Source organism: Oncorhynchus gorbuscha, linkage group LG26, assembly GCF_021184085.1.
Source record: "Oncorhynchus gorbuscha isolate QuinsamMale2020 ecotype Even-year linkage group LG26, OgorEven_v1.0, whole genome shotgun sequence".
NCBI classification, from domain to species: Eukaryota; Metazoa; Chordata; class Actinopteri; order Salmoniformes; family Salmonidae; genus Oncorhynchus; species Oncorhynchus gorbuscha.
In genome coordinates, this window is record NC_060198.1 from 11,448,397 (window position 1) to 11,470,857 (window position 22,461).

General features: G+C 44.0%; 1 protein-coding gene across 1 annotated transcript; it reads right to left on the minus strand.

Annotated features, from left to right (window-relative positions):
• Window positions 1-9,710: 9,710 nt before the first annotated feature.
• LOC124016293 (keratin, type I cytoskeletal 13-like) lies at window positions 9,711-14,965 on the minus strand. The gene is made up of 8 exons (XM_046331840.1): window positions 14,476-14,965; window positions 13,487-13,569; window positions 12,966-13,122; window positions 12,067-12,231; window positions 11,617-11,742; window positions 10,810-11,030; window positions 10,325-10,371; window positions 9,711-10,116 (listed from the first exon to the last, which is right to left on the minus strand). The coding sequence occupies exons 1-8, from the start codon at window positions 14,884-14,886 to the stop codon at window positions 10,010-10,012; spliced, it is 1,317 nt and encodes a 438-aa protein (XP_046187796.1). The 5' UTR covers window positions 14,887-14,965; the 3' UTR covers window positions 9,711-10,009.
• Window positions 14,966-22,461: the final 7,496 nt, after the last annotated feature.

Here is a 22,461-nt window from a genome sequence, read left to right on the forward strand (position 1 = left end):
GAGAAAAAGCCGAAGACAAATGTCCATCTCATCTGGACTAATACAGATAAGAATGTAACAAAATGGAAGATGGTAAGTATACAGTTGTCTTGATTTGTTCTTCATTAATATGTCTGTTATAGTTAGTGGAATGTCATTTGCCTTCATAGGCCCATAAACAGGCATTCCCCTCAGTGAACCGCACTGTGTACACAATGCAACATACTTGTCACAAAATAAACATTGTTTTTTTGGCCGGTTCAACCAAATGTGGTACAAATAATCGTAGGCCTGTAGAGCTAGTTTACCTAACAGTGATGTAACGACAGTACTGAATAACACTGCTACAGTAACTGGCAGAAAGGAGTGTGAGCTGGGAGGCACATTTTCCAAACAAGTTGGCACTGCATGTGAAAGTATGACTCAATTTTTCCAAACTTTGAATGCTTTTGTAAAAGTCCAGTGCACTTACCGACCAGTGGGACTTTGACAAACTAGCTACTTTTCTATAGTGTGCTTTCATTCTGGCATGTTTACAATATCATAAATCACTGGTGTTGGCCTTAGTGACTAACACAGTCACTGATTCAGAAAAGGATTTTAGTGTACCATGGTGGTACCACACTGACGTCCAGTGTTGGATTCTCTCCATTACAATGGGTGTGAGCCATAGAGATCGAAAGAGAGGACACACTCTATCTTTGTGGCAAGGGCGCTGTCTATCCATCTCTATGCGTTCAAGGTGGTTTACCAAAGTGGATGGTGTCCTCTAGTGGAACAATAGTGTCCTTGCGCTTCTATAGGCTGCATTATGATTCTATGATTCTTTGATCCTATCCTATTATTCTAGGTCTAGTCAAAACATTTACACTATAATAAATGCTGTCCTACTTGAAACGACCATACGCCAATATATATGCACCTCCGTACTTCGATCCAGGGATGGAAGGTATCGCTGCACTCCTAATTATCCCACAACAATTTGCGGCAAATCCAGAGGACATAAATACCGCTACTTTTAGATTAAAAGTACCTTTTTGGTTCTCATGCTTGGTAGCTAATGGGTCATTCTTGAATTGGGGTGAAATTTGGGCATGGCATTTTAGGCAAAGTTCCCATTCCACCAATGCGGAATTCTCTGAAAATATACCGTATCTCACCCTTTCTCCCTCGCTGTCTTTTACAAACATCTAAACACAACTCAAATGTGAATTAATACGATTGTAGACTGAATGAATGACTGAATTCTGTAGATTGTGAACCGAAAGGCTGCTGTCTAACTTTACGGCATACTGGGAGGTCCATAGTGAAAGCACTGATGGGAGTCTGACCACTACCAGCTAATAGGGTATCAAAAAGGTGGGAGGTTTCCTTAGCTCACCAGCCTATCAAGCATGTAGAAGAACAGCAAGAACAACTTATAACCAATACTGACCGTCAGGTGGGACTTCCATCGGTGCCATCCGACTGTCATGAACAGCTGTGGTCCGGGTTTGCCACTGGCTGGGGGCCTCGGTTACGTTCCCACTCGGGTTCATCTGGGGGTTAGGGTCACCGCACAGACCTGCTGTAAGTAGGGGGGGAAACTTAGACACCAGACAGAGCCTTGATTGGCTGAAGCAGTATGAAAAGTTAAGTCTCATGTAGGCACCTGCTGTAATATTGATAGCCTTGGGAAGACTACCAGAGTCCACCAGATAACCTGTGTCCCCCATTGGTGGAGGGGGGTACATCCCAATTGGTGAGAGAGGTAGTAGAGGCTTGCTCTGAAAAAATATCTATCAATACAAATTAAAAAATGAGTAGTCAAAGCAATTTAATAACACACAGTTCATACAATTGCTTTGCTCTGATTTAAAAGGTCAGTTGAAAGTTCATACCTCCTCCTGTGGTACCTTCATATCCACCCACCTGTTGAGCATAGGATCCCAGACAATCTGACAGAGAAATGGATAGGAATGAGAATCAATCTTTAGCCATCTACCATTCTCTGTCTTTAACTGTCACTCAATAAACATTTTCCATCTACAAATGTGAAAAATATGTGAAAAATATGCACAGATGATGTGTATTAGTTCACTAATGTTTCTGGACAGGATATGAAGAGCAGGTTTCCTACAGATTTGGGGGAATCCTCCAGCAGGTGTGCCTCCTTCTTACGGCAAAAGCCCTCTCCGCAGGTCTTGGCCTGCACAATGAGAGGCTCAGCAGCAGGTGCACGGGACGTTGAGCAGGGCAGTTGGGGACCGCAGGACATTTAGTCATGGGGCTGTTCTTCCATTCCTGGCCCAGGACATCCACGTATCTGCTCCGTGGGTCTGTGACAAGTGGGACAGATGGACACAACCTCAACCCTCTGTAGGCAGTACAAGGCACCAGCATGATTAAAGGCAGGTTAGCATTTATTGGGATGACTCATGTACTGAAGGCAGCTCTTCAGGGTGGTCACTAGCTGGCACAACCACTAAGTCATAAAATCACATTAAACATACCCCTAACCTAACCTTAACCACACTGTTAACCTTATGCCTAACCCTAACCTTAAATTAAGACACTTTTGTTTCTATGAATTGTTGTACTGTACACCGATGGATAGAGCACTGGGTGAGATCTGTCATTTTGGATGCATTTACCTTTGGGACCCTCCTCACTGAGTACAGTGGCACTGACGGTGCCACTGCTGGAGCCTCCGTAGAGAGGCTCCGCCTGGGCCCTCGCTGCTGGGAGGCACGCCAAGCCACCACTCCCCTGATGACTCAGCTGCTCCCTCTGTTTCAGGGAGACCTCTACCCTGGATGGCTCCAGGCCCATCACCTCATTGCATTGAGGGAACTCAGCCACAACTGAGTGGACTGCCTGATGCTGATTTCCCCTCAGTAAAACTTCTTGGCGCAGCTGTGTAGGAGGACCAACTGCATCCCCTGGATGTCCTGGGCTCATGGTGGGAGGTGGTGGTGGTGGTGGAGGAGGAGGATAGGTCTGTAATAAACATCAACAAAGTGTCCAAAATATGACTCTGAGTATCAATAATACGACACTGTGAATCAATGACACTGACATGGCCGGCCTGCCCATGAGGCAGGATTAGATTGACGGGGCAGATTGACAGAGGGCAGCATTTTCTAAGCTAAACTGACCAAGATACACCTCCAACAACAACACATAGAACCTCACATAATTCTGCCCAAAAACAAAGGCAATTCCTCTCAACCAGTGGCATATGGGCTTTTAAGTTGAGTGCTGATGCCGCCCCTTTGATAAGCAGTTCCCCCTTTGTCAAAGGCAGGGGCGCAAAATGTTTTTCTTGACCATTCCCAGTGCGCCTCCCCAGTATGCTGTTGGAGAGATGCATCTCTGAAGCGCTCCACCAACATTCCGTCAACAACAACAAAAATAGCTGTGCTAACATATTATATGAATTGTAATTCGCAACATATTATACAAAATAGATGATGGACATCCACAAATGAATGCATGCCATACGAAACATAACATATCATCACCGATCGAACATCTCTGGAGAGACCTGAAAATAGCTGTGCAGCGACGCTCCCTATCCAACCTGACAGAGCTTGAGAGTATCTGCAGAGAAGAAGGGGAGAAACTCCCCAAATACAGGGTTGCCAAGCTTGTAGCGTCATACCCAAGAAGACTCGAGGCTGTATTCGCTGCCAAAGATGCTTCAACAAAGAACTGAGTAAAGGGTCTGAAAACTTATGTAAATGTGATGTTTCAGTTTATTTCTTCTAAAAAACATTTTTTACTTTGCCATTAGACAATGATGCAGATTTGGTTGCCGACCAAAGTATCAGTGTGTTTATTTTTAGGAAGAAGTGAGTTGTCGGGTTTATTGTTGGGAGGGTTAATGCTACTTTATGGTGATTGACTGGAAGCAATCACCTTTGGCCTAGTTATCTTATTAAATTTGTAGCTGAATAGTACTGCTGCAGATCATGTATACTAAAAAAATATATATATATATATTTCTGTATGTAATAAAGCCGTTTTGTGGGGAAAACTCATTCTGATTAGCTTGGCCTGGCTCCCCAGTGGGTGGGCCTTGCTCCCAAGTAGGTGGGCCTTGCTCCCAAGTGGGTGGGTTTGCTCCCAAGTGGGTGGGCCTGGCTCCCCAGTGGGTGGGCCTTGCTCCCAAGTGGGTGGGCCCATTGCTGTGCCCCTGACCAGTCATGTCAAATCCATAAATTAGGGCCTAATGAGTTTATTTCAATTGACTGATTTCCTTCTTTGAACTGAAACTCAGTCAAATCTTTGAATTTGTTTCACGTTGCGTTTATATTTTTGTTCGCCATATATTTCAGATACTCCGTGTGAATGTCGTTTATAATTGCATGTATTGCATTGAATACATGAGCGTTTTGCAGTGTATGTTATTGTCCAGAGATGGTTCATTCCTATGTAGCCTGTAGTAGACTGTCCTTGTGCTCCCTCGTGCACAGTACGATTTATGACTCTGTGGAACTAGACACAGATCAGATAAGAGATGTGAACCCATCCTGAGAGAGAGGGCCATAAATCTCGCCTGTCTCAGTAATTAGTTCTCTCTCTCTCCAGCGAGATTTTTGTACATATACAGCTGTAAATGTGTTTGCTGTTATGTGAATATCCCTGTATAGATCCTATGCCATTATTTCCTATGTAGATATTCCTTTTTGCATAGCTTACAACATTGTATATTTAAGCAATAAGGCACGAGGGTGTGTCGTCTATTGCCAATTTAAGGGCTGTTCTTATGCACGACGCATCGCGGACACACCACAAACCCCCGAGGTTTGTTTATTGCTATTATAAACTGGTTACCAACATAATTAGAACAGTAAAAATAAAAGTTTTGTCATACCCGTGCTATACGGTCTGATATACCACGGCTGTCAGCCAATCAGCATTCAGGGCTCGAACCACCCAGTTTGTAATTGTTCTTACTTGTCAGAACCACAAGTCTATCCTGTGTAAACTGATGATTTCTGCCTGCGAGTGTGAATAATATAGTGTGCGGTGGTGATGAAGATAATAAAAGTTCTGGTCTAAGATGCATCCGTACTGTTCTTTCCGGACAGTCTGTAGCGTGTCAGAACCAATTATATCAGCATGAAGTACTAGAGGGTGAGGGCGTTCACAGCCGACCGCTCAGACGAGCTCCAGCTAGCCGTTTTTACAATAGAAGTCTTTCCCGTCAGCTAGCCACCTAACTGACTGACCTATCATATTCTATAAACAACCATTTACCGGTTTGGTACTCATTCTCCGAGAGTTTTTTGTTGTTGTTGTTTGGTGGATGGATGTTTACAGACACGGTTTATTATTATTATTTATTTTTTATGAGAGCTCAGTCAGATCAAGAATAGCCTATCATTTTTCTGAACTTTGGATCAATGTTGTGAGCAAAATTTAGATTTGGACCTGAAATGTATTTTCTTTATTGTGCACAAAATATACAGTACCATTCAAAAGGTTGGACACACCTACTCATTCAAGAGTTTTTCTTTCTTAAATTATGTTCTACATTGTTGACTAATAGTGAGGACATCAAAACAATAAATGAACAGATATGGAATGATGTACTAAGCAAAAAAGTGTTAAATAAGAGAGCACAGTGCAGAATGCTCAATGAGGTTAAGAAGAGACTAAAGACTTCACAGGAATCTCTGGAACATGCTAACATCTCTGACGAGTCTATGATACATAAAACACTAAACAAGAATGGTGTTCATCGGAGGACACCATGGAAGAAGCCACTCCTGTCCAAAAACAACATTGCTGTTCGCAAAAGAGCATCTGGATGTTCCACAGCGCTACTGGCAAAATATTCTGTGGACAGATGTTTGTTTAGTCAACTTAGGTCTGTGGACAGATGAAACTACTGTTGAGTTGTTTGGAAGGAACACACAACACTATGTGTGGAGAAAAAAAGGCACAGCACATCAACATCAAAACCTCATCCCAACCGTAAAGTATGGTGAAGGGAGCATCATGGTCGGAGCTGCTTTGCTGCCTCAGGGCCTAGACAGCTTGCTATCATCAACGGAAAAATGAATTCCCAAGTTTATCAAGACATTTTTCAGGAGAATGTAAGGCTATCTGTCCGCCAATTGAAGCAACAGGACATCAACTCAAAACACAGAAGTAAATCAACAACAGAATGGCTTCAACAGAAGAAAATACGCCTTCTGGAGAGGCCCAGTCAGAGTCCTGACCTCAACCCGATTTGAGATGCTGTGGCATGACCTCAAGAGAGCAGTTCACACCAGACATCCCAAGAATATAGCTTCACTGAAACAGTTTAGTAAAGAGGAATGGTCCAAAATTCCTCCTGACCATTGTGCAGGTCTGATCCTCAACTGCAGAAAATGTTTGGTTGAGGTTATTGCTGCCAAAGGAGGGTCAGCCAGTTATTAAATCCAAGGGTTCACATACTTGTTCCACTCTGTGCTGTGACTGTTTACAGGGTGTGTTCAATAAAGATATGAAAATGTATAATTGTTTGTGTGTTTATTAGTTTAAGCAGACTGTGTTTGTCTATTGTTGTGACATAGAGGAAAAGGAAGACTTAGAGGAACACCAATTTATGCAGAAGTCCAGGTCATTCCAAGGTTTCACATACTTTTTCTTGCCACTGTATGTCCAAACTTTTTACTGGTACTGTATATATTTTATTTCTTTTTAAATTAGAAAAAAAATTAGAATCTTAGAATTAGAATCTTTTTAAATTAGAAAGAAATGACCAAGGTCGGGACCTCGGTGTCCTCATATGTGGTTACAGCCCTGATGTTAGTCTAAGGTTGGTGAGATTGTGATTGTTTGAATCTTTATGTGGATGAACTGTAAATATGAAAACACGTTTTCCCCTATAAGAAGAACAACCACATTTTGGAAAAACACTTATAGCGCCGGTCCCATAAATATCTGGTGTGATGATGTTGGAGTTCTCTAAAGCCCTCTCAGAATGCCACCATTTGATATTGTACTTGGCACCATTGAAAATCAAAACCAAGACCAAGTTTAACTTTCACATAGTAGGAAGTGCTTGCTGCCATCTGGTGGCAAACAGCTGAATGAGAGGAGAAATGATTTGAGAGATCATGTTCAAAACATATACACAATGATGAAGTATGGTATATTCTGAAACACCAGCAGCATAACATCCTGCATCCCACTGCTGGCTTTCTTCTGAGCTAAGCAGGTTTGTTCCTGCTGCAGATGCTGCTGAAAGTTGTGTTGGAGGACTGTTAGGAGGCACTCTTTCCTCGGGTCTAAAAGAATGCCCAGGGCAGTGCTTGGGGACATTGCCCTGTGTAGGGTGCTGTCTTTCGGATGGGATGTTAAACGGTGGCCTGACTCTCTGTGGTCACTAAAGATGCCATGGCACTTATTGTAAGAGTAAGGGGTGTTAACCCTGGTGTCCTGGCTAAAATCCCAATCTGGCCCTCATGCCGTCACCTAATCATCCCCATTTTACAATTGGCTCATTAATCCCTCCTCTCCCCTGTAACTATTCCCCAGGTTGTTGCTGTAAATGAGAATGTGTTCTCAGTCAACTTACCTGGTAAAGAAAACACATATTTTATTGTATTTTGGGACAATTCAACCAAACATCATAGATAATCGATTGATCAGCAATGAAATATGGTAAAGCATGTTTGTTTTGTCAACTTAAATATGGTAAATTTGTCAATCACATCTTTCACCTCTCTATCTCACACTCACTTTGTTTTCTCACCCAACATAATATATAGGCATCTAGCAGACCCTCTTATCCAGAGCGATTTACAGTGAGCAATTAGGGTTAAGTGCCTTGCTCAAGGGCACATCAACATATTTTTCACCGAGTTGGCGCAGTGATTCAAAAGAGCGACCTTTCAGTTACTGGCCCAACGCTCTTAACCACTCGACTACCTGCCGCCCCGTTCTTCACTGTCTCCAATCTCACTCCCAACTCAATAACAGGCCGGCTCAAGCATGAACCTCTACATAGAGTACTGTTTATACTGTAGCTCTGAGTCTTGCTCAACTGTCCTTACTCACACTGTTAATATTGGGCTTGTCCCACCCTGACCCAATAAGACTTCACCATTACAATGTTTTTATTAAGTCAGTTCCTTCCCATCCTTGGGAACACAGTGAAACCTTTCAATTGAGTTGTTCTTAACTCCCTTTTTCTTGACTCCAGTATCTTTGTGACCATCTGTAATTCAAGTGATTTGTTTGGGGAATTCCGACTGTGACCTCAAATCATATATTTGATTGGAGTTGACTGCTTCAGTGTCGTCAGTCGAGATCAAACTTTATAGATTATAGATTTATAGATGCCAAAGGTGCTATCTGTACAGGGCCATGATCCACTCCCATTAGACTAACCCTCTTTTGACAATGTCTCAGGATTATGCTTCTTTAAAGGAAAGAGTTCGCTGCCTATTTCATTTTCCGTGTTGGTTTGTTAATGACCTCATACTGAGTCATACTATCATCTAATGTGCATTGGTGAAAGAGCATGTTAAATGGTTGGATGAAATTGAATGAAATGAAATATACAGTGGGGCAAAAAAGTATTTAGTCAGCTACCAATTGTGCTCCCACTTAAAAAGATGAGAGAGGCCTGTAATTTTCATCATAGGTACACTTCAACTATGACAGACATAATGAGGAGGAAAAATCCAGAAAATCACATTGTAGGATTTTTAAAGAATTTATTTGCAAATTATGGTGGAAAATAAGTATTTGGTCAATAACAAAAGTTTATCTCAATACTTTGTTATATACCCTTTGTTGGCAATGACAGAGATCAAACGTTTTCTGTAAGTCTTCACAAGGTTTTCACACACTGTTGCTGGTATTTTGGCCCATTCCTCCATGCAGATCTCCTCTAGAGCAGTGATGTTTTGGGGCTGTTGCTGGGCAACACAGACTTTCAACTCCCTCTAAAGATTTTCTATGGGGTTGAGATCTGGAGACTGGCTAGGCCACTCCAGGACATTGAAATGCTTCTTACGAAGCCACTCCTTCGTTGCCCGGGCGGTGTGTTTGGGATCATTGTCATGCTGAAAGACCCAGACACGTTTCATCTTCAATGCCCTTGCTGATGGTAGGCTTTGTTACTTTGGAATTTTTGCTCACCGTTCTTGTGATCATTTTGACCCCACGGGGTGAGATCTTGCGTGGAGCCCCAGATCGAGGGAGATTATCAGTGGTCTTGTATGTCTTCCATTTCCTAATAATTGCTCCCACAGTTGATTTCTTCAAACCAAGCTGCTTATCTATTGCAGATTCAGTCTTCCCAGCCTGGTGCAGGTCTACAATTTTGTTTCTGGTGTCCTTTGACAGCTCTTTGGTCTTGGCCATAGTGGAGTTTGGAGTGTGACTGTTTGAGGTTGTGGACAGGTGTCTTTTATACTGATAACAAGTTCAAACAGGTGCCATTAATACAGGTAATTAGTGGAGGACAGAGGAGCCTCTTAAAGAAGAAGTTACAGGTCTGTGAGAGACAGAAATCTTGCTTGTTAGTAGGTGACCAAATACTTATTTTCCACCATAATTTGCAAATAAATTCATACAATATAAAATAGACTGACATAAAATGCTCTCTTTAAATGTTCCTTGATATTTGATCATGTTCACCATCCCCTTTTGAACAATGTTACTTCCCAATGACAAGACAGTGGACTGAGAGGAGAAATTATTTGAGAGATCATGCTCAAGACAAATAGACAATGATCAAATACGGTAGATACTGAAACATCTTTTATGTCATTTGGGACAATTCAACCAAACGTCACACATTGTCATCATCACATCATCAACAAGGACATTCAAAAGCATGTTTGTTTTGTCAACTTAAATATCAAATATGGGCAATTTATGAAAGATTGCACGGTTCTGTACATTCAACGAGCATACAGGCAACACCAGAGCAATGCAATCCAGAGGAGATTATAACATTTGAACATTCTTGGTATTCCTTTTAGCCGCAGGTGGAACCAGGCTTTTACTGACAGGTGGGTTTGATTGGGTAAGGGAACTATTTGTTCACCACCTCCATGTCCACATCCTCTGTACGGGAGACAACCTTTCCATCGATGATCTCCTCGATCACCATCCTCACTCTCTTTGTCACCACTGGCTCAGCTACAAAGTAGGGATAAATAACCGTTAGTAAGTACACTTAGTGTTGGGCATAGATAATGAGGAGAAGCACAGAACCATGAGAACAGATTGGCACCTTTGCACCTTCAAATCAACCAAATCCTTTGTGTTCTAGTGTTTCACAATTACTACTGCTGGGTTCAATCAATATGGGATTTGATGTGATAGAAAAGGGTCTCGCTCTACTTACGTTTCTTGACCTCAATAATCTCAACCTTCTTGGTGATGACAGCTCTCCTGGAGGGCAGAAGATAGTCAGTGTTAAGCACCTTCCTATTGAACAACTCTACATTGATCTCTCTACTCTGTAACAGTCTCTATTGCCCAGTTCCAAATCGACCCCTGGCCCCTTCCCCTGGGCAGTTCTTGTAGATCTGTAACGATTTGATAGGCTACTGTCGTTCATTAGCATAATGATGACTGCTCCATCTTGCCCTCTAGTAATATTCACAACCATAGTTCTTGCACGTATCCAATCATTTTAGATCAAAAGTGCCTACAGCAGGTGGTTATGTGTCAAAGGTGTAGGGGATACTGAAAGGCTAACAGGCTAGGGGTTGATTTGGAATTGGGTATGTAAACGTCCATTTATCATTTACATTGGGTATGTGAGGCCCATGTAAATCCCATTGGGTATGCAAATTAGAGATCTGCACCCTGCTCTCCTCTCCTTACCCGACTTCCTCTCCGTCCAGCAGCCTCCTGTACTCGGCGATCTCCATCTCCAGCCGGGTCTTGATGTCCAGAAGCATGCGGTACTCGCCGGCCTGCCTCTCGATGTCTGTCTTCATGCGACCCAGCTCCTGCTCCAGGCTGTTGACCATGCCCTGGAGCTGGTCCAGCTGCATGCTGTAGCGGGACTCAGTCTCATTCAGCTGACCCTCCGAGGCTGATTTCTACAGGGAGAGAGGGAGGAAGAGGAAGGGTTAAAGACTTCAGACGATTCAACAAGTGGTGTTGATTTAGGCCAGGTCTCGACTGCCCGCACTGACATCAGTGCATGATTGAGGTGAAGTTCCTGGTGAGCACGTGTTTTTAAGAATTCAGTTTTGAGGATCACAGCTGTGGTGTAAAAAATGGTTATCCTCAACTTCACTTCAACTTCACTTCATCTATCCATCAATCGAAGAGCTTGTCAAAAATGAAATGTATTATTATTATTATTGTGATCATTACAAAGCTCTGAGTTGACTGATTGCTTCTCTCTCTAGAACTAATCCATCATATTCCGTTTCTAAAAGGGAAATCTGAGGACTCGTGTGTACTTATGAGGTCGAAATGATGATGGTTTTACTACGAGGTGTCAGTTGTGTCGAGGTGTCACTGTTTAACTGAAGGCCCTAATCTTGTAAATGTCATGCATTTCCGAATCCCGAGTAATCTGCGACAGTAATTACACCCTAGTCTAGCTCTAACTCATACGTCTAGCAACAACCAGGAGGCAGAGAGGGGTGTGACGTTAGGGGGTATTTGTTTGCTCACCAGGCTGAGCTGGGACTGCAGCTCGATCTGCAGGGCCTGCAGGGTCCTCTTGAGCTCGTTGATCTCACTGCGGGACGTCTCCAGGGTCTCTGTGCTGCTGGTCACCACCTTGTTCAGATCATCAAACTGGGACGGACAGAAGGAACATATGCACAAATTGAATTATCTATGGTCTGATATTTTACCTTTATTTAACGAGGCAAGTCAGTTAAGAACAAAATCTTATTTTCATTGACGGCCTAGGAACAGTGCCTTGTTCAGGGGCAGAACGACAGATGTTTTACCTTGTCAGCTCGGGGGATTTGATCTTGCAACCTTTCAGGTTACTAGTCCAGCGCTCTACCCACTAGGCTACCTTAAGACGCACTAAGCCATTTTCATATGATCTAAAACAGAACAGATGGATCAAGAGGTTCTCCCTTGACAAGGTTAGGCTCTCATTCTCCTCACCTTGCCCTTGTACCAGGTCTCCATGTCGCGGCGGTTCTTCTCGGCGATGCCCTCGTACTGAGTACGGATCTCCTCCATTATCTTGGCCATGTTCTGCTGGGGTGCTGCGTCCACCTCCACGTTCACTGAGCTGACGTTCATGTGGGCCCGCATGGCAGCAATCTCCTATAAGGGCCACAGAGGGATGACAGAGGTCAACTATGGTCAGCACCAGGTGAGAGGCAAATGGAGGTTGCCACTGGGTAGGCTGTCACCGGGTAAGATAAGATACAACTTTACTGTCCCAGACAGGGAAATTGTCTAGCACAATTACACAGGGGTGAGGCGTCAAATTGGGTCACAAACAGGTGAGGTGCACTGGTGTCTCAGGTTCAACCACATGACAAATCAATTAGGTACTTGGGTGCCACAAACGGTCAACATCTTTCATAACCTAGTTACAGTGTTCATGGTGTATTTCCGTCAGCTTCTCTGACATCCTGTACAACCGTCCTACAGTCAGTATATCCAACAGGAAATAGGACTTGCCACCATGTGATCTCAAGTGTGGTTTTAACATCTATTCCATACTGCTGCAGGGCTTGTGACAAATTTGCTGACAGCTTTAAAGCTACCCAAACAGAGACAGCGCAGACACTCCAAACAAGGTCTGTTTGATCTGTTGTTTGCATTGTCATTGATGCAGCCAAAGACAATACTGTTTGGCATGTGATGAGAATGAATTATGTCTCTGACAACTCCATTTGTCTCTCACAACCACATTGTTTTCATCTAGGTAAAATATATAAGAATTTGGAAATGTGGGGAGGTCTTGCTATTGCTATTGCCATGACTCTTGGGGATATGGTATGATAAAAGAGGGCTTCCAAGGCCCCAACAGAGCCCTGAGGGACACCCACCTCCTCGTGGTTCTTCTTGAGGTAGACCAGCTCCTCCTTCAGCCCCTCAATCTGCATTTCCAGGTCTGACCGAGACACGGTCAACTCGTCCAGAACCTTCCTCAGTCCAGCGATGTCCGCCTCCACCGACTGACGCATAACCAGTTCATTCTCAAACCTTTCCGGAGGGGAAAAGGACAAACGGTGCATGTGAGTTAACCAGCATTAGTAACAGTTGCCGCCAACAGTAAACATACCAAACGGCACAAAAACGAGTCAGACCAGCTTTACGTGCAATCGACCACTGATGATGTTCCGAAGGTGTACAGTAATGTGACGTTGAGCATCACGTCATGGACACGTTGACCTTGGTGTAATGTCACACTAGGAGTGGCTTCACACTCTAATAAGGGTATAAAAGTTGCACGACTAAAGTCGATATATGACGTATAGTTCCCATTCCAATCCCGACTTAAAGCATTATTCTGAGGTGAATTCAACGGTTGTTTGCCGCTTCCATCTTATAGACCCTTTGCACTCACTTGACTTTGAAGTCCTCCGCAGCCAGTCTGGCGTTGTCTATCTGCAGGAGGATGCCGGCGTTGCTCAGAGTGGCAGCACTGATCTGAGAAGAGGGCAACAGCAACAACAACAAAAAACTGGTCGGTACATGGTACATTAAAAAGGAAGACGATTACACACTGTCAGGCCTATCACAATGATTACATCATTTGCTTTTGATTGTCAAAAACAATGAAGGTGCATTCTCCCGAAGCCATAATCGTGAATAGCTGTAATGAGAGACTCTTAAGGTGTGATAAGGTGAAGCCTACCAGAGCTATAGTATTGGGTTAGTAAGTCATTGATTAGCCTCCTACCCACACAGATATACTGTAGCCTATCTCTGGCAAAGGCCACGCAGTTATGAATGGGAAGTGAAAGTAATACGCGTGACTAGAATCCCATCAGATGCACTAATACAAAATGCTACTGAACAGTGGCGTGATTAATTTATAGCGTCATTATCGCGGCTCTCCCCTTTGAAAGAAGTAATGCAGGCGGCATGAGTGTGAATGTAAATGTTGACAGGGAGATAAGTTGAATGGAAGTGAAGGTTTCACATGCCAAGCCCTTTTTTTTGGTAGGTTATTTATTTCAATAGACAATAGACTCATGGCAATTAAGTGCTATAATCCATCACTACTGTAAACTTGGTATGATTCCTCAATTAAATTCACATCCCGAGGGCACACTTCCATTGCCACATGACAGCGTCATAGACGCAGCCAGTCAATGAACTTCAGGGTATGTCTTGTGTCTTGTAAATATGAATTGAATTGTATATGAGAATAGATGTTGTTTTCTGCCAGAGTAGAAATGTAGAAAAATGCTCCTTTTGTATTTTTGTCCTTAAAGAAAACGTTATCTAAAGTCAATAGTAAATAGTGAGGTTGATGAAATCAAATGTAATCAAATCAATCTCGCTCAATATAGCAATATACTGTATTTATTATGGCCCAAAGATGCTCACCTTTCTGCGCAGGTCGACAAGAATAGCTTCGTATTTGCTGTAATCTCTGGTGACCGGTTTCTTCTTCTCGTACCACTCGCGGATTTGACGCTCGAGCTGGGCATTCGCTGTCTCCAAGGAGCGCACCTTCTCCAGGTAGGTAGCCAAACGGTCGTTGAGGTTCTGCATGGTAGTTTTATCGTTGACCGACACTGCATTACTACCATAGTTGCCATTGTCACCCCCAAGCCCACTGGACAGATCAAAACCGCTCCTGGTGCCCGAAGCATAAGATACGCGGACACTCTGTCCCCCTGCCCCTCCATAGACGCTTGGTGCCTGTGATGCGATGCGACTCTGGTAACCTCCTCCGAGAGACATGGAGGATGAGCCTCGGCTGCCTCCATAACTGCGAAGTGATAAAGCACTCATGGCGACGTTGTGATGATGGGTATGTAGAGATGACAAAACCCGGAGTGGTACTTTGAAGAGTTGGTGGTGAATCAGTTCAAGCCTGGTAGAAGAATATATACCCCCCTTGGAGGTGGGAGAGGCTGAAGGGCGTATTGAGATAATTATTTACGTGAATAGATATTCATCCAACAGGTGTGTCCTTAGTCAGCTCATTATTAAACAAGGTCACTAAGGTGTGGTGCGCGTGAGAGTTAGCTGGCATTCTGCCTCCATTTGTATCACTTTCATTTACAGTATGACAACTGTCACGGCATGTTAAACCTCAAGTGAGCAAGTTATGAATATGATAAGTTAGAAGCTTGCGTTTTAAGAGATGACCGACGACTGAATCCCGCAACAAAAAGTTTACTTTTCCCTCTGTAGTCACCGGGAAATGTAGGATACAGTAAAATAGGCAACTCTAACTAAAATAGGAAGTGCCAATTTGTTAACAGAGATGTCACATGAATCAGAAGGGCATTCAGGAGAGAGAGAGAGAGAGAGAGAGAGAGAGAGAGAGAGAGAGAGAGAGAGAGAGAGAGAGAGAGAGAGAGAGAGAGAGAGAGAGAGAGAGAGAGAGAGAGAGAGAGGAACTATGAGTTGTGTTACCTTAACTCACATTCCAAACACCCTGTCAGAGCGGCTTAAACTGGATGTTTTATTGTGCTTTTTCCCATCAGACGTTCACCGGCTTCTTTCGATGCCGCGCCCACACCTTAACTACCTCAACCATATGTCTTATCTTATCACCTCACCTGACTTAAAGCTCGTATTGTTATGACGTATGTTCTGGTGCCAAAATGTCTAAGATCTTGGTTAGATGAATTGATCATGGGAATAACATTCTCACATTACTTGAGGTAAAGTCATAAAAAAAGTCAGTGAAAGACTGACCAAAGAGCTGTCAAAGGACACCAGAAACAAAATTGTAGTCCTGCGATTTTTTTCCCTCATTTTGTCTGTCATAGTTGAAGTGTAGCTATGGTGAAAATTACAGGCCTCTCTCATCTTTTTAAGTGGGACAACTTGCACAATTGGTGACTGACTAAATACTTTTTTGCCCCACTGTATGTGTGGAATGGCCAACACAATACACAGAAACACATTCGTTTACACTGAGCATACCAAACATTAGGAACACCTTCTTAATATTGAGATCATTTAGCACAGATAGCATGCGGAAAGACTGACATGCCATTTATTTAAACAATTGACATGCCATTGATATTAACTGAATTACACAGAAAACTGGGTTCATGTTTGGCTTCTAGCGTAGGCCAGTGTTGGTACAGTATACGGGCCGCTAGACGTCTTCTCCCGTCAAACTCAAGTCTCCGTTATTTTGTCAACAGGTGCAAAGTGTGAATCACGACCTAGGTGTTTCCCAGATGTTGAGCGTAAACACAACCTTTCCAGCACAGGTGGTGTCTTCGCCATCCCTCTATGGAGTTGCTTTCACAGACACGTCCTCGAGTATAAGACAATTGCAATGATATGATTAGCTTGTAAAATAGAAAGCAACCACAAACTGCTGTTGTTCTAATGACTTGCCCCTAACGGTTACCGATGCTGATGTACTTTTCACCTTTTGTGAAATCAAACTCTATTATATGTTCAATATGCTGTATGATTATATGTGACGGAATTCTGCAGGTCATGCTTAGTTATCATTTTCTATATAGCCTTTGCCATACTGTGGTTATGGTATGTCTGTGTGTGTAGGCTAATTAATTACTTACTAACACACCTTTATAGTTCTATGTACTGTATGTTATTATGCCTTCATAGCTGTTTTAGGAAAATGAAACATTCAAACGCAATACACTCCATCCCTTAACTTTCAATCTCTGTTCTGATATATATTATATCGTCATAACCTCAGAATAACACAGTTGTTTACACTTTGAGAAAGTGATCTTGTGTTTGTGACTGCGTGTGACACATAACAATAGTAAAGCCCCCCTTTACTGGCTCAAATAGCCGACCAATCAGCCTGTTACCAACCCTTAGTAAACTTCTGGAAAAATTGTGTTTGACCTGATGCAATGTTATTTCACAGTAAACAAATTGACAACAGACTTTCAGCACACATATTGGGAAGGACACTCAACAAGCACAGCACTTACACAAATGACTGATTGGCTGAGAGAAATTGATGATAAAATGGGGGCTGATTGTGGGGGCTGTCTTGTTAGACTTCAGTGCAGCTTTTGACATTATCGATCATAGTCTGCTGCTGGAAAAACATATATGTTATGGTTTTACAGCCCCTGCTATAATGTGGATGAAGAGTTACTTGTCTAACCCTGGAAATCCCCAGGGTAGCTGTTTAGGCCCCGAGTTTTTTTCTCTTTTCTTTTCAAACGACATGCTTTGAGTAAGGCCAGTATGTCTATGTATGCGGATGACTCAACACTATACATGTCAGCTACTACAGTGACTGAAATGACTGCAACACTCAACAAAGAGTTGTAGGTCGTTTTGGAAAGGGTAGCAAAAAATAAGTTAATCCAAAATATTTCCAAAACTCTAAGCATTGTATTCGGGACAAATCATTCACTAAATCTTAAACCTCAACTACTGTACATCTTGTATTGAATAATGTGGAAATTGAACAAGTTGAGGTGAATCAACTGCTTGGAGTAACCTTGCTTGGATTATAAACTGTAATGGTCAAAATATATTGAGTCAACAGTAGCTAAGATGGGGAGGTCTGTCCATAATAAAGAGCTGCTCTGCCTTCTTAACAACCCTATCAACAAGGCAGGTCCTACATGGCCTGGTTTTGTCGCACCTGGACTACTGTTCAGTCGTGTGGTCAGGTGCCACAAAGAGGGACCTGGGCAGAACAGGGCAGCACGGCTGGCCCTTAAAAGTACACAGAGAGCTAACATTCATTTGATTTATTTTATTTTATTTCACCTTTATTTAACCAGGTAGGCAAGTTGAGAAGTTCTCATTTACAACTGCGACCTGGCCAAGATAAAGCAAAGCAATTCGACACATATAACAACACAGAGTTAAACATGGAGTAAAACAAACATACAGTCAATAATACAGTGGAAAAATAAGTCTATATACAATGTGAGCAAATGAGGTGAGATAAGGGAGGTAAAGGCAATAAATAGGCCATGGTAGCGAAGTAAATACATTTGTCAGTAGATGAGTGTGCAAAGTAGAAATACTCGGGTGCAAAGGAGTAAAATAAATAAATAAATACAGTAGGGGAAGAGGTAGTTGTTTGGGCTATTTATAGATGGGCTATGTACAGGTGCAGTGATCTGTGAGTTGCTCTGACATCTGGTGCTTAAAGCTAGTGAGCTATTTATTAAAGCTATTAGTGTCAATCCGCATGTCAATCTCTCGTGGTTCAAAGTGGAGGAGAGATTGACTTACTCATTACTTGTTTTTGTAAGAGGTGTTGACACCAATGCATACCTCACAAGACATGCCATCAGATGTCTCTTCACAGTCCCCATGTCCAGAACAGACTATGGGAGGCGAATAGTACGACATAGAACCATGAATACATGGAACTCTATTTGACATCTGGTAACTGATGCAAGCAGTAGAATCAGATTCAAAAAGCAGGTAAAAATACACCTTTATGTAACAGCAGGAACTGTGAAGTAACACACACATAGGCACAGACACATGCATACAGACACATGATAACATACGCACTATACACACACGTACACATGGATTTTGCGTTGTAGATATATGGTAGTGGAGTATGGGCCTGAGGGCACACACTCAGTGTGTTGTGAATTCTTTAATGAAGGTACTGTAATGTTTGAAAAATGTTCTCGGACTGCTAGAAGAGTAGCAGCAGCTAATGGGGAATCCATAATAAACACATATACAAAGAACAAACAGCTTTCTCTGCTGTAGTTCAATGTTGGCAATCCTCAATGCAGAAATAAATATATATCAAATCGCCAATAGCCTCAAATTAGTACTTGTGGGCCTCAATGAGAAATAACTAAACAGGTAATGAAAGGACATGAGCTTTTCCAAGGGAGCCACCTGGTCCATTCAGAACAATATGTACTTTCTAATGAAAACCGCTGTACGATGTTCCAATCAAAAAACATGAATAGCCTTTCAGGTGAACAAGATTGGAGAGGAGCACATTCCCCATCCCCACCCTCATAATCATAGCTTTGCCCAATTAAAAAAAATAGTTGTTTATTTTAGGCCTGTAATTCCTGTTATGCAGGTGAATGAGGACCCAAAAGCGACTTGGCGAAAACAGAGTTTTTAATCCAGTAAAGTCACTTTACAAACAAAAGGCATAATACTACTCGTAATGACGAGAACAGACTGGAGACTTGATCAAGAACTGCAGGTTGCCTCGGGAAGGCACTTGAACGTAGCAGACTCAGACACCTGCTCACCACGCAGCATCTGAGGGAAACACGACACGACAGGGCAATACATAGACACAGCACGGTGAATAATAGACAAGGATCCGACAGGGCAGGAACGGAAAACAAGGAGAGAAATAGGGACTCTAATCAGGGAAAAGGATCGGGAACAGGTGTGGGAAGACTAAATGATTGATTAGGGGAATAGGAACAGCTGGGAGCAGGAACGGAACGATAGAGAGAAGAGAGAGCGAGAGAGTGAGAGAGGGAGGGGGAGAGAGAGGCGTAGGTGGACTTGACTGGAGAGACTTTGGGCTGCCCGATAGAAAGAGGGAAAGAACCTAATAAGACCAGCAGAGGGAAACGAATAGAGGGAAAAAGCCAAAATGACAAGACAATCTAAGACAAAACATGACAGTACCCCCCCACTCACCGAGCGCCTCCTGGCGCACTCGAGGAGGAATCCTGGCGGCAACGGAGGAAATCATCAATGAGTGAACGGTCCAGCACGTCCCGAGACGGAACCCAACTCCTCTCCTCAGGACCGTAACCCTCCCAATCCACTAAGTATTGATGACCCCGTCCCCGAGAACGCATGTCCATGATCTTACGTACCTTGTAAATAGGTGCGCTCTCGACAAGGACGGGAGGGGGAGGGAAGACGAACGGGGTGCGAAGAAAGGGCTTGACACAGGAGACATGGAAGACAGGATGGACGCGACGAAGATGTCGCGGAAGAAGCAGTCGCACAGCGACAGGGATTGACGACCTGGGAGACACGGAATGGACCAATGAACCGCGGAGTCAACTTACGAGAAGCTGTCGTAAGAGGAAGGTTGCGAGTGGAAAGCCACACTCTCTGGCCGCAACAATACCTTGGACTCTTAATCCTGCGTTTATTGGCGGCTCTCACAGTCTGTGCCCTGTAACGGCAAAGTGCAGACCTCACCCTCCTCCAGGTGCGCTCACAACGTTGGACAAACGCTTGAGCGGAGGGAACGCTGGACTCGGCAAGCTGGGATGAGAACAGAGGAGGCTGGTAACCCAGACTACTCTGAAACGGAGATAACCCGGTAGCAGACGAAGGAAGCGAGTTGTGAGCGTATTCTGCCCAGGGGAGCTGTTCTGCCCAAGACGCAGGGTTTCTGAAAGAAAGGCTGCGTGTCGTATGCGACCAATCGTCTGATTGGCCCTCTCTGCTTGACCGTTAGACTGGGGATGAAACCCGGAAGAGAGACTGACGGACGCACCAATCAAACGACAGAACTCCCTCCAAAACTGTGACGTGAATTGCGGGCCTCTGTCTGAAACGGCGTCTAACGGGAGGCCATGAATTCTGAACACATTCTCGATAATGATTTGTGCCGTCTCCTTAGCGGAAGGAAGTTTAGCGAGGGGAATGAAATGTGCCGCCTTAGAGAACCTATCGACAACCGTAAGAATCACAGTCTTCCCCGCAGACAAAGGCAGACCGGTAATGAAGTCTAGGGCGATGTGAGACCATGGTCGAGAAGGAATGGGGAGCGGTCTGAGACGACCGGCAGGAGGAGAGTTACCCGACTTAGTCTGCGCGCAGTCCGAACAAGCAGCCACGAAACGGCGCGTGTCACGCTCCTGAGTCGGCCACCAAAAGCGCTGGCGAATAGACGCAAGAGTGCCTCGAACACCAGGATGACCAGCTAACTTGGCAGAGTGAGCCCACTGAAGAACAGCCAGACGAGTGGAAACAGGAACGAAAAGGAGGTTACTAGGACAAGCGCGCGCGACGCAGTGTGCGTGAGTGCTTGCTTAACCTGTCTTTCAATTCCCCAGACTGTCAACCCGACAACACGCCCATAAGGAAGAATCCCCTCGGGATCAGTAGAAGCCACAGAAGAACTAAACAGACGGGATAAGGCATCAGGCTTGGTGTTCTTGCTACCCGGACGGTAAGAAATCACAAACTCGAAACGAGCGAAAAACAACGCCCAACGAGCTTGACGGGCATTAAGTCGTTTGGCAGAACGGATGTACTCAAGGTTCTTATGGTCTGTCCAAACGACAAAAGGAACGGTCGCCCCCTCCAACCACTGTCGCCATTCGCCTAGGGCTAAGCGGATGGCGAGCAGTTCACGGTTACCCACATCATAGTTGCGCTCAGATGGCGACAGGCGATGAGAAAAATAAGCGCAAGGATGAACCTTATCGTCAGACTGGAAGCGCTGGGATAGAATGGCTCCCACGCCTACCTCTGAAGCGTCAACCTCGACAATGAATTGTCTAGTGACGTCAGGAGTAACGAGGATAGGAGCGGACGTAAAACGTTCTTTTAGAAGATCAAAAGCTCCCTGGGCGGAACCGGACCACTTAAAACACGTCTTGACAGAAGTAAGAGCTGTGAGAGGGGCAGCAACTTGACCGAAATTACGAATGAAACGCCGATAGAAATTAGCGAAACCTAAAAAGCGCTGCAACTCGACACGTGACCTTGGAACGGGCCAATCACTGACAGCTTGGACCTTAGCGGAATCCATCTGAATGCCTTCAGCGGAAATAACGGAACCGAGAAAAGTAACGGAGGAGACATGAAAAGAGCACTTCTCAGACTTTACGTAGAGACAATTCTCTAAAAGGCGCTGTAGAACACGTCGAACGTGCTGAACATGAATCTCGAGTGACGGTGAAAAAATCAGGATATCGTCAAGATAGACAAAAACAAAGATGTTCAGCATGTCTCTCAGAACATCATTAACTAATGCCTGAAAAACAGCTGGCGCATTGGCGAGACCAAACGGCAGAACCCGGTACTCAAAATGCCCTAACGGAGTGTTAAACGCCGTTTTCCACTCGTCCCCCTCTCTGATGCGCACGAGATGGTAAGCGTTACGAAGGTCCAACTTAGTAAAGCACCTGGCTCCCTGCAGAATCTCGAAGGCTGATGACATAAGGGGAAGCGGATAACGATTCTTAACCGTTATGTCATTCAGCCCTCGATAATCCACGCAGGGGCGCAGAGTACCGTCCTTCTTCTTAACAAAAAAGAACCCCGCCCCGGCCGGAGAGGAAGAAGGCACTATGGTACCGGCGTCAAGAGACACAGATAAATAATCCTCGAGAGCCTTACGTTCGGGAGCCGACAGAGAGTATAGTCTACCCCGAGGAGGAGTGGTCCCCGGAAGGAGATCAATACTACAATCATACGACC

Excerpts from the sequence above, each read along its gene's own strand:
- LOC124016293 (XM_046331840.1), bottom strand. The coding sequence starts at position 14,886 with ATGAGTGCTTTATCACTTCGCAGTTATGGAGGCAGCCGAGGCTCATCC. Across the intron at positions 11,031-11,616 it reads TGCAGTCCCAGCTCAGCCTG|AAATCAGCCTCGGAGGGTCA; the intron begins GTGAGCAAACAA and ends CTCTCCCTGTAG. Across the intron at positions 10,372-10,809 it reads CTGGACGGAGAGGAAGTCGG|GAGAGCTGTCATCACCAAGA; the intron begins GTAAGGAGAGGA and ends TCTGCCCTCCAG.